Below are 12,796 nucleotides of genomic sequence, written 5' to 3' on the forward strand. Positions count from 1 at the left end.
CTACTTTGTAAAACCATATATTCAGCTCATTGTCATTTCTGTACAGAAGTATAAGTACAACATTACTTTTTGCCACTAAGTTGCTTTAGTAAAGTCTCACAGGAAGAGAAACATTTAATGAAAAGAGATGGCTTAAATCATATGGCAGGCCTGCGCAGCACGCAACTAAAGACACAAGCCTGAAGAAAGAACTAATGAGGTTACCTCCACCGTCTCCCAAAACAAGAACGAATCACATTGATTTAAGATAAAATTTTGCCATATGTCACTAAATTAAGAGTTTTTTTTTTTTGAAAGAGAAGGCGCAGTAGTCATCTTGAGTGTTTCATTGAAAGACAGAGCTATTTTATTTATTTAATTTGCTCCAGCAGTTGTCAACCAGCCACTACAAATGGGCCTCTTGTGATCATTTAAGCGGCAGTATTTATTAAATTTCTCCTTCAGATGCTGTCGGTATTGTTCTCTATTGCTGTAGAAAGACTGGTTATTAGCCATAAATGACTGTATTTCATCTTGTGAAATAAAGATTTCCTCATCTGAAGTACATTCGGACTCATCCTGCAAATTAAAACAGTAGTTAAGACTATGACTTAAGAATGCACAATGCTATGCTGATGGAGAATAGCTGAAAATTAAAGCAGCTACCTTTTCAGTTTCACTTCACTCACATAAAGGCCTTGAATTGGAATGTTGACAGAATAAGCATCATGTCATTCTGTCCCAGGAAGGACAAGAAAGAATAAAACCCAATCCAACCTGGTTTTAAAACTCTACTTCTATAATTTGCCCTGGATGTCAATAACCTAGCAGACAACCAATATACCTTTATCTTTAAAAAGTAACTAATTAGGGCCTCCATGGTGGCGCAAAGGGTTAAGCACAGCACTGTGAAGCTATCCACAGCCTCTGCAGGAAAGTTCGATTCCCGGCCAACCAGGGAGCAACCCACATGGCACAGCAGACCTCTCCTGTCTCTCCCGCTGCTCCCCTCAGCAGTGTGTTTCAGTCAGTCTGACTGTTCTGTTCCCCACTCTAAATGGTGAATCCTCTCACCTCCCCCGCCCCCACACCTCTGGCCTGTATCCCAGTTCTTTTATGCACAAATAAATCTTTAAAAAAAAAAAAAAAAAAGCTATGTTGAAAAAAATAGTAACTAATTAGATGGTTACAACTAGTTACCACATTTTTTTTTTAATAGAGGCATGTTTTTATTTATTTATTTATTATATTTGTTTGTTTGTTTTGTTTATACAAGCACTGGGTACAGTCAGAAGCGCGGGAGGGTGAGAGAATTCACCAGAGCCAGAGCGGGGAGCAGAGCAGGCAGAAGGACGGAAGTACACTGCTGAGGGGAGCAGCGGGTGGCAGGAGAGGTCTGCGCGCCATGTGGGATCCTCCTCCGGTGGCTGGGGAGCAGCCGGGGATCGAACGGGCGCCGCAGAGGCCGCGGGCAGCTTTGCAACCCAGCGCTCAACCACTGCGCCACGGGGAGGCCCTAGTTACCACATTTTAAATAACCAACTTATTTTAACTAGCCCTATGTTGAAAATTAAGTAAAATATAACTTATAAAACTTATAAAGTATCATCATTAAACTTTACAACTATATAAAAAGGGGGGAAAAAAAACCCTAGTATTCAAAAGGATTTGGTTCCAGCAGGATACTAATTACCATAGAAAAAATACCACCCATCTTCCTTCTCTTTCCTCCAAGCCTCACACAAACTGTGGACTAGATTACTTAAAATCAGGAATAACTCATCTAAAGTATCAATAATTGGAGTAAATTCTAAAAGATTTTCCAAATCCTGGTAAGATTTAACCTACTTGACATCTAGAAGAAATAACCTAGAAAATGGACTCTCATTCAGATTCTTTATTCTTTCCTAGTCTGGAAAGGTTGCCACACAGGAAGGCAGATTGCTTATAATAACCCTCTTCAATGGGCAGAATCTTGAACATTCTGCTAACTCTATTCTTCTCTCCCAACTAGTCCCTTTACCTTTGAGACATAGGGGGACAAAGAAATGTGATAGAGCAACAGCATAAACCAAGAGCAGAAGAGCAGAAATGAAATCAAGAACGAAATACTGCCCATACTTTCTTAAAAGCCTACCCTACTGCTCACTTTAAACCCACAAATATTGTCTACCCAAATGAACAAAGAGTTATCTAGGAGATGTCATGGCTTACTTACAAGGAGTTCAACTAAGCTCTTGGCACCTTTTCCAGAATCAGGACCAAATGACGTTTCCGTGGGTTCTGCAAACTGTGGTACACTTTTCCTATGCTCAAACCAAGGCAGTGGTTGCCCACCCTTTTCAGAGCTGCAACAGCTTTCAGGATGTGCATCTTTGGTCTTGTCGCGGTGAAACACTGTGTGCACGGTGTTTCCTGAGGTCTCTCGATTACCTGGATCTGTAATACAGCTTCCAAGCTTTTGAATCTGAAACCACAGTAAAGGATTTCCCAGATAAACAGGGAGGAACTAAGAGCAAATATTCTTCAAAGAAAATAAAAAGCCTGGGCAGAGTGTTAACCTTTTAGAAGGAATACTGAGTAACAGCAGCAACTGAGTTTGTAAGATCATTACACATAATGCTGGGTTCTATGCTAACCCATCGAGATATAATCCCATTTCATCTTCATAGATTCTAATCTGATTGGGACTATTACCTCTATTTTATAGATGGGAAAACTAAAAAAAAGAAAACTGTTCAAGATTACGCAGCTGATAAATTTGAAGTTATTATGAAGAGAATGAATTGGATTTGACACACATGACTGTCAGACGAAAGGCCACATTACAGAGATACACATACACACACATCACAAGATAAGTACTGATTCTAAAATCTAAATCCCAGCAACTGAAGCTGCACATTTACCACTCCAAAGAAAATGGGTTGATCTCCCCTCAATAGCAAAGATTTAAGAACACAACTTATGACTCTTACATGTTCATCACATTTCAGCATCTTGCTTTTCTTTTTCTTCTTTTTATTTTTTCCTTTGGTGGTGTTCTCTTCAGAATTTGCCCAACATTCAACACAACTATCACCATCATCCTCTTTGTCTTCACAATGATGAACACAGGAGTCATCACCTAAAAACATCGGTAATTTCTTATTTATATGCTCTAAATCAGCAATGTAGGAGAAATATTTGGGAAGTTTAATCTCAACCTACCATGTTCGTCATGATTACAAATGCCTTCAGTGCACGCAACATCCGAACCCTCCCGAGAACCTGTTTCACTCCCTTCCATGCTAGATGAATATCCACAATCACTACCATTACAGTGTGGAGATAAGCCTGAAAATAAATCAGGTTGGAGTCACAATTAACATACCAGTAACTATATTTAATAAAGTGAACCAACTGGGAAAAATTTCAAAACTAAAAGTAGAAAGCAAATTAATAATATAAATATATAATAAAAATACAATTAAGTATTTATAGATTTTTTGGGTCAAATAACAACAAATCAGACACCATAATGAAAAAGGAAATTGTAACTATCTCACTAAAGTATATGATATTCTTGGGGCAATAAAGCAGTTCCTAAATTTTAAGATTATAGAATCTTTTAAAACCCTTAAATTTAAAAGAAAGAATGGACTTAAAAGTTAATTTATACACAGATGCCAAATCATTATACTTCTGAAACTAAAATTGTTATATAACAATTACACTGGAATTTTTTAAAACTATAATTATTATTATATATATATAAAAAATAAATAATAAAAACTGCATTTACCTTTCTTTATTTTAGGGGACCCCAAAAGATTGCCACTGCTAGGACAGGTACATGATGTATTTTCATTGGTAACAATCACTTCTACGCAGCTATTACCATCTTCAGTGCTGCCACAGGCTTTGCAGCTGTTTTCTATGAAGTCTGTTTCCTTTAAGGATCAACATTAAGAAATAGTAAATACCTTCATAACAATTACATTTAATTTTTCTTATCATTAACCAACAAGATAGGAGTTATGAGGTTAACATTTTGAAAACAAGTTCATGAAAATTCACCAATTTAATTCACTGTGAGACTACAAACCACTAAAACCAGGAGTTAATGGTATTAGGTATGTGTAGGATAGCATGTTTCAAAGTGTGATCTGCTGACTCCAGTGGTAGATCAAAATTTTTTTCAGGTCCTCCCCTGGTGGTGCAGGCGGTTGAGCGCAGCACTGTGAAGCTATCCACAGCCTCTGCAGTGCTGATTCCATCCCAGCCCGCCAGCGAGGGTCCCACATGGCACGGCAGACCTCTCCTGTCACGCCTACTGCTCCCCTCAGCAGTGTATTTCGTCAGTCTGCCTGTTCTGTTCCCCACTCTGTCTCTGGTGAATCCTCTCACCCTCCCGCACATCTGGCCTGTACCCCAGTTCTTGTATAAATAAATAAATAAATATCTTAAAAAAATTATTTTCAGCATAATATTAATACAAATACACTGGTGGTACAAAATGAATGGTGGGAAAAGTTGTGCTTTAGCACAAATCAAGGCAGTGTACTAACAATGGCAACTAACATGTACTATCACTGTAGTACACACCTGTCAAGCAAGTGAGGAAATAAAAATATTTCACCAAATAGCAGGCTGTGAAAAATAAGTATCTACCCATGAGTAGATAGATGTCTTTTTAACAGTCTATATGAAAAAATGGAAAGTGAGACAAAAGCACTTCTACTGTATACCAAAGTACAATGGCTGTCTCAAGGAAGAATACCTTTGCAAATGTGTAAACTGCAAGGTGAACTAGCTGTTTTCCTGGAGTATCAATTTTATTTTAAAGAGTGAAAGACGAACTAAGGTTATTGAGACTTGGATATTTAAAAGACATTTTCTCAAAAACGAATGAAGTCAGTCCCTCTGACCAAGTGAAATTGTCACTGATAAAATTCAAACTTTCAAACTATAATAAGAATTTTCAGAACTTGCATATGCAAGCATAGCGAGCTTGAAGCTTCCCAATAGTAAAGATTCTCTTGATGAAATCAGTGTTGATTTTAATGGCTGTCAGATATTACGTAACGAGCTGTGACTCTCTGGGAAGATCCATAATCATGTATTAGTAATAGATCTATTCAAAATACAACACAAGCCAATGGATTTTATTTAACAGCATATGTAAAGGTCACTGATAAGGTCTCAAGTTCCACATTGCAACTAATCTTTAATAAACTACCCCTTGTTGAGTACCAAAGAACAGCTGCAATTGTCTGGAGAGTTAATAATTTCAATATTAAAATACTCCTACATATACATATACATTGTATCTGTGTGAAGCCAGACCTTTCTCACATGTTTCAATCATGGGAAACATCTGAAAACTGACTGACTATAGAGCAGATATGAGAATCCACCTGAAACTTTTTAAACCAAACAGTAAAGAGATTTATGAAAAATGCAAAATAATGCCACCCTTCTCTCCTTTTTTTTTCTTTTGGAAAATACTTACCAAAAAAGCTCATTGGTTATCTCAATTTTTTTTTTTAAAAAAGATTCATTTATTTATTATTTATACAAGCACTGGGTACAGTCAGAAGCGCGGGAGGGTGAAAGAATTCACCAGAGCCAGAGCGGGGAGCAGAGCAGGCAGAAGGACCGAAGTACACTGCTGAGGGGAGCAGCGGGCGGCAGGAGAGGTCTGCGCGCCACGTGGGACCCTCCTCCGGTGGCTGGGGAGCAGCCGGGGATCGAACTGGCGCTGCGGAGGCGGCGGGCAGCCTCGCAACCCAGCGCTCAACTGCTGCGCCACCGGGGAGGCCCGGTTATCTCAATTTTTAAGAATGCAAATGAGTCCTAACACCAAAAAGCTGAGAACTGTTCTAAGTCATAACAGGAGGTAACTTTCCACATTTGGACTCTGCCTATCAGTACAAACTAAAGTCAGTTAAAAAGAAAAAAACCAACATTGTCTTTATAAAACAAACATGACATTAGGTATTTTGGCATACACAGAGTACAGTATACAAACTGCAGGAGCTCACATTTCTGCAAGAGCTTAGTAAAAATGCCCAAACCTAACAAAAAGCAATATTTCTATCCAAAGCAGTATAATACACAGGTGAGTTAATATGAAGCAATACTACCTTCTCTTGGCTTACTTCTTTTTCATCCGCTGGTTGTAAGGGAGTAGGAATATCACATACACATTTATTTTTTCGTCTATTCTTTCGTTTTTGGCGTTTCTTTTCTTGCTTGAGTTCTCTTACTCGTTCCTCTTCTGAAAATTCCTCACAAAGTTGTTCTAATCGGCTAATACCCTGTACTTTTTCAACAGTCATCTAATGTAAAAACAAAGAGCAAATTGATCAAACCTTCCTTTAGTTTCCATGGAAATTCTCAATTGTGAATTTAAAATACCACATACACTAAAACTGGCATTGCAGTAATCCCCACAAAATACTTCAAATTTTAGTACCGTAAATGATGACAGTCTTAAATCCTACTCAGGAAGTCAATATACAACTAAACCCAATGATAAAGGTATAATTACACACACTCCTATCCCAAACCATTAAAAAATCAAAATTTTGGGGGCCTCCCTGGTGGTGCAAGGGTTATTAAGTCTCAGCACTATGAAGCTATCTGAAGCCACTACAGCATGAGTTTGATCCCCAAGCCAGCCAGGGAGCTAACTCACATGGTGCAACAGACCTCTCCTGTCTCGCCCACTGCTCCCCTCAGCAGTGTATTTCAGGAGATCCACCTGTTCTGCTCCCCACTCTCCCTGGTGAGTCCTCTCACCTCCCCCCCCACACACCCCTCTGGCCTTGTATGCATAAATACATAAATCTTAAAAAAAAATCAGAATTTTAACACAGCAATGTACACACTCATTTCTTTCTTCACACAATGAGAAAACTATTCAACCTGATCAAATGATCTAAGTTTCTGAAGACACTACTTGTATTTTTTTTAAAGATTTATTTATTTATGCATACAAGAACTGGGGTACAAGCCAGAGATGTGGGGGTAAGAGGATTCACCAGAGACAAGAGTAGGGAACAGAACAGGCAGACTGACTGAAATACACTGCTGAGGGGAGCAGCGGGCCATTCAGGAGAGGTCTGCAGCATCATGTGGGTCACCTCCCTGGCCAGGGAGCAAACTCATGCTGCAGTGGCTGCGGATAGCTTCATAGTGCTATTGAAGACACTACTTTTATACATAGAAAAGGAATAAAGAAATCTGTTTAAGCCAGTTTCCCAGTCCACCTATGACTATGCAGGTGCCTCTTTTTCTCCTTTTCCTAATACACTTGTCCTTTTAAAATGTAAAATAAAAAAATCTGTTCAGCAAGAGCTAGTCCAAATCTAAAGACTCCCCAGAAGAGTATTTGAAATTCATGTATGGTCTTCTAAAAAGAAAGGTATTATAGTTTCCATACCATCCTCAAAAGGGACTGATAATCTAGTTAAAGAATTGACAACCACCCCCTAGAATAGAACAATATATTTACTAGTCAAAAATTCATATTCTACAGAGTATAATTGAAAAAAAAAAAAAAGTCACTAAACCATAAGCACTAAGCCCAGAAAGAGTGACCATCAATCATTGTGCTTGTAAAAAAATACTTTTGTTACTTCTTTTTGGGCTCCTTTTAACTTTGCATTAGTTATGTTTCATAGTACCATCTTGTTAAATAGTCACCAGTTTCAATTTTCTACTCTAAGAAAACCTAAAAACCAAGACCAGCAGAAAACAAAGAAAAATCCAAACTTCTAATCAGTTTGCCAGGAAACCCCTCTCCCAAGCTCCCAAAGACCTTGATGATGTATCAGTGAATCACAACTGAGGCCAAGGCCACACTGGAGGCTTACATTAAGATTCAGCCCAATAATCTGACCACGCAATCTTGAACAACGAAGCAACCCACTGTTCTCACCTCAAAACTCTTGCGTAAAGCGTCAACACCAAGGTAGAAGAGCATCTGCCACGTCTGCTCCTCTGCTCGTAGTTTCTGCCAGATTCGATGTAGTCTTTCATAAAGATGAATTCCCAAGCAAGTCAAAACTTCTTCTTGAGCTATATCTATTGTCTTAGCATGTCTTTCTCTTCGCCTATAAAGGAGAATAGATCACATATAATTCCTAATACCCTTAACTGAAACAGTAAAGGATGGATAACACGTCTGCAAATTCAGGTTTTAAACACAATCTGCATACTTATTAAAAACCTAATAATGAGAATGTTACAAATCCAAACTCAATGTGCATACAGATATGCAAACACACATTTATCTAACAATGAGATATACACATGCAGGTAGAACTCAAGTCTTAATTTTCCTAAAAATAAGGTAATTCAGGAACTGGCCCTAATGAGACGATTTTCTTAGCACAAAACAGTCATATGCAAGGGTCCTGTGCTCACTTCAGAAGCACATATAGTGTCCAGCTCATAGTAGACATAACAGTTCTTTTCATCTTCCAATTATAGCAACTACCTATTTGGGTTTTTTTTATTCCCCTTTTGAGAGGAAATGCAGAAGGCAACACCAAAGTGTTTCAATCACAGGCAGAATGCCTTTAGGCCAGTCTTCAGTAGACATGTTCACAAACTTATCATAAAAAATATCTTTATATTCCCAAAGGCCTAACAGAAAGTAGGGACTCAAGGGAGAGTTGGTACACAAAACACAAAGGAAAATTAGTTTGATTTATTCTATGAAGAACTTTTTCTGATTTTATTTTCACAAAGCCTGAGATAAAATTTTAGGTTCCTATTTAATAATAAAAAAATACACAGTTCATGAATTACATCCAATATAAGCATTTCTTAACCTCCTGCTGCAAAGACCTCACTTCCAATGCAAAAACCATCACTACAAACAAAATTTATAAGTGGAAATGCATGGATGAAGATGGGAAAATCCCTTCTAATCATTTTCAAATGAAAATGATAGTTTCCAGTAATGAAAGCCAAAAGAAGCCTGCCACCTACTTCAAGCAACAAGCAGAGGACTAAACCAAACACCACAGAATACTTTCTCCCTACTTTTGTACAATTAAGAAATGTATATGTTAAAGAAAGCAAAAATTTTATAGGCACACTTTTAATTGATAATCATATATACTGAGGCAGAAGTGATGGAAATAAACTTTCAGGAATAAAATGAAGCAAAGCGCTAGATAACCCATTCTAGCAAATTACATACTCATACCCTCCTGCGAACTCTGGCTCAGCACGACCCAAAAGATGTGCAATAAAATCTGTTTCACAGCAAACATGTATATGTCGTTCATGTGGACAGCACCGCAAGCCTTCATAAAGTGCAGCACAGTAGCCCTTCTCTTTGCTGCAATCAAGTTCACCAATAAGGATATTGTATGCTCTGAGGACTTTATTTTTGCAATCAGTGCAAAACCTGTTGAGAAGAAAAAGCTCAAAATTAAGAACTGATACGTAATTATTTCATAGGGCATGTAACAGTGTACTAGAAGATGACACTATAATCCCATCCTGAATATTAAAAAAAACAAAAGCCTCCAGACACCTATTAAAAACATTCACATGGGGGCCTCCCTGGTGGCACAGGGGAAAGTCTCAATGCTATCAAGCTATCACCAGCCACTGTGGCATGAGTCTGATGCCCAGCAAGGGAGCTAACCCACAAAGCACAGCAGACCTCTCCTGTCTTGCCCTCCGCAGTCAATAGATCCACCTGTTCTGCTCCTCACTCTGTCTCTGGTGAATCCTCTCACCCTCTGCACTTCTGGCCTACACCCTAGTTCTTGTATGCATAAATAAAAGTAAAATCTTTAAAAAAAATTGTTTAAAGAGAACATATACATTTACGATAAATACTAATTCAGAATTTACATAATTATACCGAGATCTCCACTTACAGCTTATGTTTAAACCAGAGGAGTACAAGCCCTAAAAGAATGAGGTAGATATATACCTTAGCTCATAAAGCATGTATGTCCAGATAATATTAGTTGTCAAGGACTAGTAGATTTCTCCACTTCAAGTACTTGTACAGCTTAGCTATTAACAACAGAGGCTACAAACCAAAGTCTCACAGGATCCCTCTCTTTCCACCCTCTGAAAATAGGTGGTACATTCAGCTAGTTAAAACTTGATTCTAATTTTTATTACAATTCCTTAATACATCATTAGCTAAGCATCTGTGGGAAAGGAGGAGAGGCAAGGAAAACAGGAAAGTGATACATGTATTTTTAATTTACTGGTAAATTTCAAAATGTCAAGTTTTTTCTTCCAAAAAAAATCCATGTTTCTCAACACAGACATAATACAGATAATGTATACATAGAAATGTGGTTTAAACTTAAGTCTACTATACTGTGACAAAACTGTAGAGTGTATGAATCTAGAGGATAAAGAAATTTTCTTTCATAAGCCACGGTCCAATCAGAAAGAAAAAAATCTGGTTTATTTTTGAATTTCTGAAACAAGGAAAAACTGGGTGAAAAAACCTGGCTCACCATATTAATAACTGGCTCTCTAAGAAGACTGGCTTTGATGAGGCAAGGAAATTATGATCTCTTAAGATTTAAATTCATCTCCCTTGCTAAGCTCGTCTACTCTCATGACTTCAGCCAACACGTCCTTTACCTCTACAACTCTATTCAAGTCTCTGTACTTGTCTCAGAGGGTCAGATCCATACTGAAAAATGGGGGACATCACATATGTCCAACAGGCAACATATTAGACTGATTCACCTTTCCATTCCTCTTTAGGACACCACCATTCACAAAATCACTGGATAGAAGCCTCAATCAATGTCACTTCTCTTTAGGCCCTCCCCTATAAGGGTGGAGTCAACTAGCATCAATTCCATCTTTCTTACATCTCTTGAAGATCCCCTTCTTTTCAATTTTCTCTGCCCTGCTTTAAACTACCTAGACAAATTTTTAAAAAGCTTCATCATCACTATTTTTTCTGCTTCCAGTCTTCCTAGCCTTAATGCATCTCTCACACCAAAATAATTTTTAAGAATTTGTATTATCTCACCCTCAACATAATATAAACCTCCTCATTGTCTACAAACTCAAGTTACTTCTTCTTTTACCCAACCTGTTTCCCAAGACTCACCTCTCCCTCTGTTCTTTCCTCCACTCAATCATGCCCCCACAGAGACACCATATATACAAAGGATTACTTTGAATGTAAGTGATGTGTTTTCTACTTCAAACGCTTCTTTTTCTTCGGCATCATCTCCACTCCTTTCTACTCCATTTGCCTAAATCATATTTATCTTTATAGAAGTCTTCTAAAATGCCTTAACTAGAATTCAATTTCTTTTGAGCTCCTATTATTTATGATATACATTTCTTACTACAGTGTATACCCTTATATTGCCATGTATTAATACCATATACAGTAATCTTTCTGGACCAATAGCTGCTTTTCTCGTACTTACTTTTTCTTTTCTTACTGTTTTTCAAGTAAGCCTACTTGGAAAGAGAAGCAATAATATTCTCAAGTAAAGTGTGTCACTCATACTTTAAAAATACAGAAATAGGGGGCCTCCCCGGTGGCGCAGCGGTTAAGCGCTGGGTTGCAAAGCTGCCCGCAGCCTCTGCGGTGCCGGTTCGATCCCCGGCTGCTCCCCGGCCACCGGAGGAGGGTCCCACATGGCGCGCAGACCTCTCCTGCCGCCCGCTGCTCCCCTCAGAAGTGTACTTCAGTCCTTCTGCCTGCTCTGCTCCCCGCTCTGGCTCTGGTGAATTCTCTCACCCTCCCGCGCCTCTGACTGTACCCAGTGCTTGTATAAATAAATAAATAAATCTTTAAAAAAAAATACAGAAATATACAAAAATTAACTCAGAATGTATTAAAAACTTAAGTATTGTCATCTGAAACTATAAAACTAGAAGAAAACTGAGGGGAGAACAAAATTAAGACTTTGGAAGAGGCAGTGATTTCTTGGATGTAAAACAAAGCACAGAGAACAAAAGCAAAAAATACACAAATGAGACATCATTAAACTTAAAAACTGCTGGGGACTGAGGTGATGGTGCACAGGTACACTGGTGAAGGAAACTCTACGGGGACTACACCTGAGGGGAAGGAGGGAAGCAAATATTGTTTAAAAATGAACAATGATGTAAAAAAATTTTAAAAATCATTAAAAAAATAATAAAACTTAAAAACTGCTGTATAGCAAAGTAAACAATAGAGTAAAAGACAATCTACAGAATAGAGAAAGTATTACAAACCACAAACTTAAATAAGAGGTTAATACCCAAACTATATTAAGAACCCCTACAATTCAGTAACAAGTTAAAAAATATTTTTAATAGGTTAAATACCTGAATAGACATTTCTCCCAAGAAGATACATAAATAGCTAACAAGTATATAGAAAGATGCTCAGCAGAACTAATCATCAGGAAAAGGCAAATAAAAGCCACACAATTATCACCTCAAACCCATTGGTATAGCCAATATCAAAAGTAAAATAACAAGTATTGGTAAGTACATAGAGAAATTAGAACCCTTGCATAATGTTGTTGGAATTGAAAAATGGTGTAGCATTCCTTCGAAAGATTAAAAATGTAACTATCAAATGATCCAGCAATCCCACTTCTGGGTACAGATCCAAAAGAACTGAAAGCGGCCTCCCTGGTGGCACAAAGGGTCAAGACGCAACCAACGAAGCTATTCACAGCCACTGAAGCACTAGTTCAATCCCCGGCCAGGGAGCTACCCACATGGCGCAGCAGAACTCTCCTGACTCGCCTGCTGCTCCCCTCAGCAGTGTATTTCAGTCAATCTGCCTGTTCTGTTCCCCACTCCATCTCTGGTG

General features: G+C 38.2%; 1 protein-coding gene across 4 annotated transcripts in view; it reads right to left on the minus strand.

Moving 5' to 3' along the window:
* Nucleotides 1–291: 291 nt before the first annotated feature.
* Nucleotides 292–12,796, minus strand: part of GGNBP2 (gametogenetin binding protein 2) — a gene marked incomplete at its 5' end in the record, with an annotated part of 32,122 nt that continues 19,617 nt past the window's right edge. For 2 of the 4 annotated variants that reach the window (XM_084239090.1, XM_084239088.1), the window contains 8 exons: nt 292–558; nt 2,198–2,446; nt 2,958–3,106; nt 3,190–3,315; nt 3,764–3,911; nt 6,108–6,302; nt 7,907–8,081; nt 9,179–9,388. In XM_084239090.1, the coding sequence (XP_084095216.1) occupies nt 355–558; nt 2,198–2,446; nt 2,958–3,106; nt 3,190–3,315; nt 3,764–3,911; nt 6,108–6,302; nt 7,907–8,081; nt 9,179–9,388 (1,456 nt within the window). In that variant the 3' untranslated portion in view covers nt 292–354. The remainder of the gene's footprint in view (nt 559–2,197; nt 2,447–2,957; nt 3,107–3,189; nt 3,316–3,763; nt 3,912–6,107; nt 6,303–7,906; nt 8,082–9,178; nt 9,389–12,796) is intronic. The other 2 variants (XM_084239089.1, XM_084239087.1) reach the window with 1 other exon arrangement.

The sequence above is a fragment of the Talpa europaea genome, assembly GCF_964194135.1.
Source record: "Talpa europaea genome assembly, chromosome: 7".
In the NCBI taxonomy this organism is placed as follows: domain Eukaryota; kingdom Metazoa; phylum Chordata; class Mammalia; order Eulipotyphla; family Talpidae; genus Talpa; species Talpa europaea.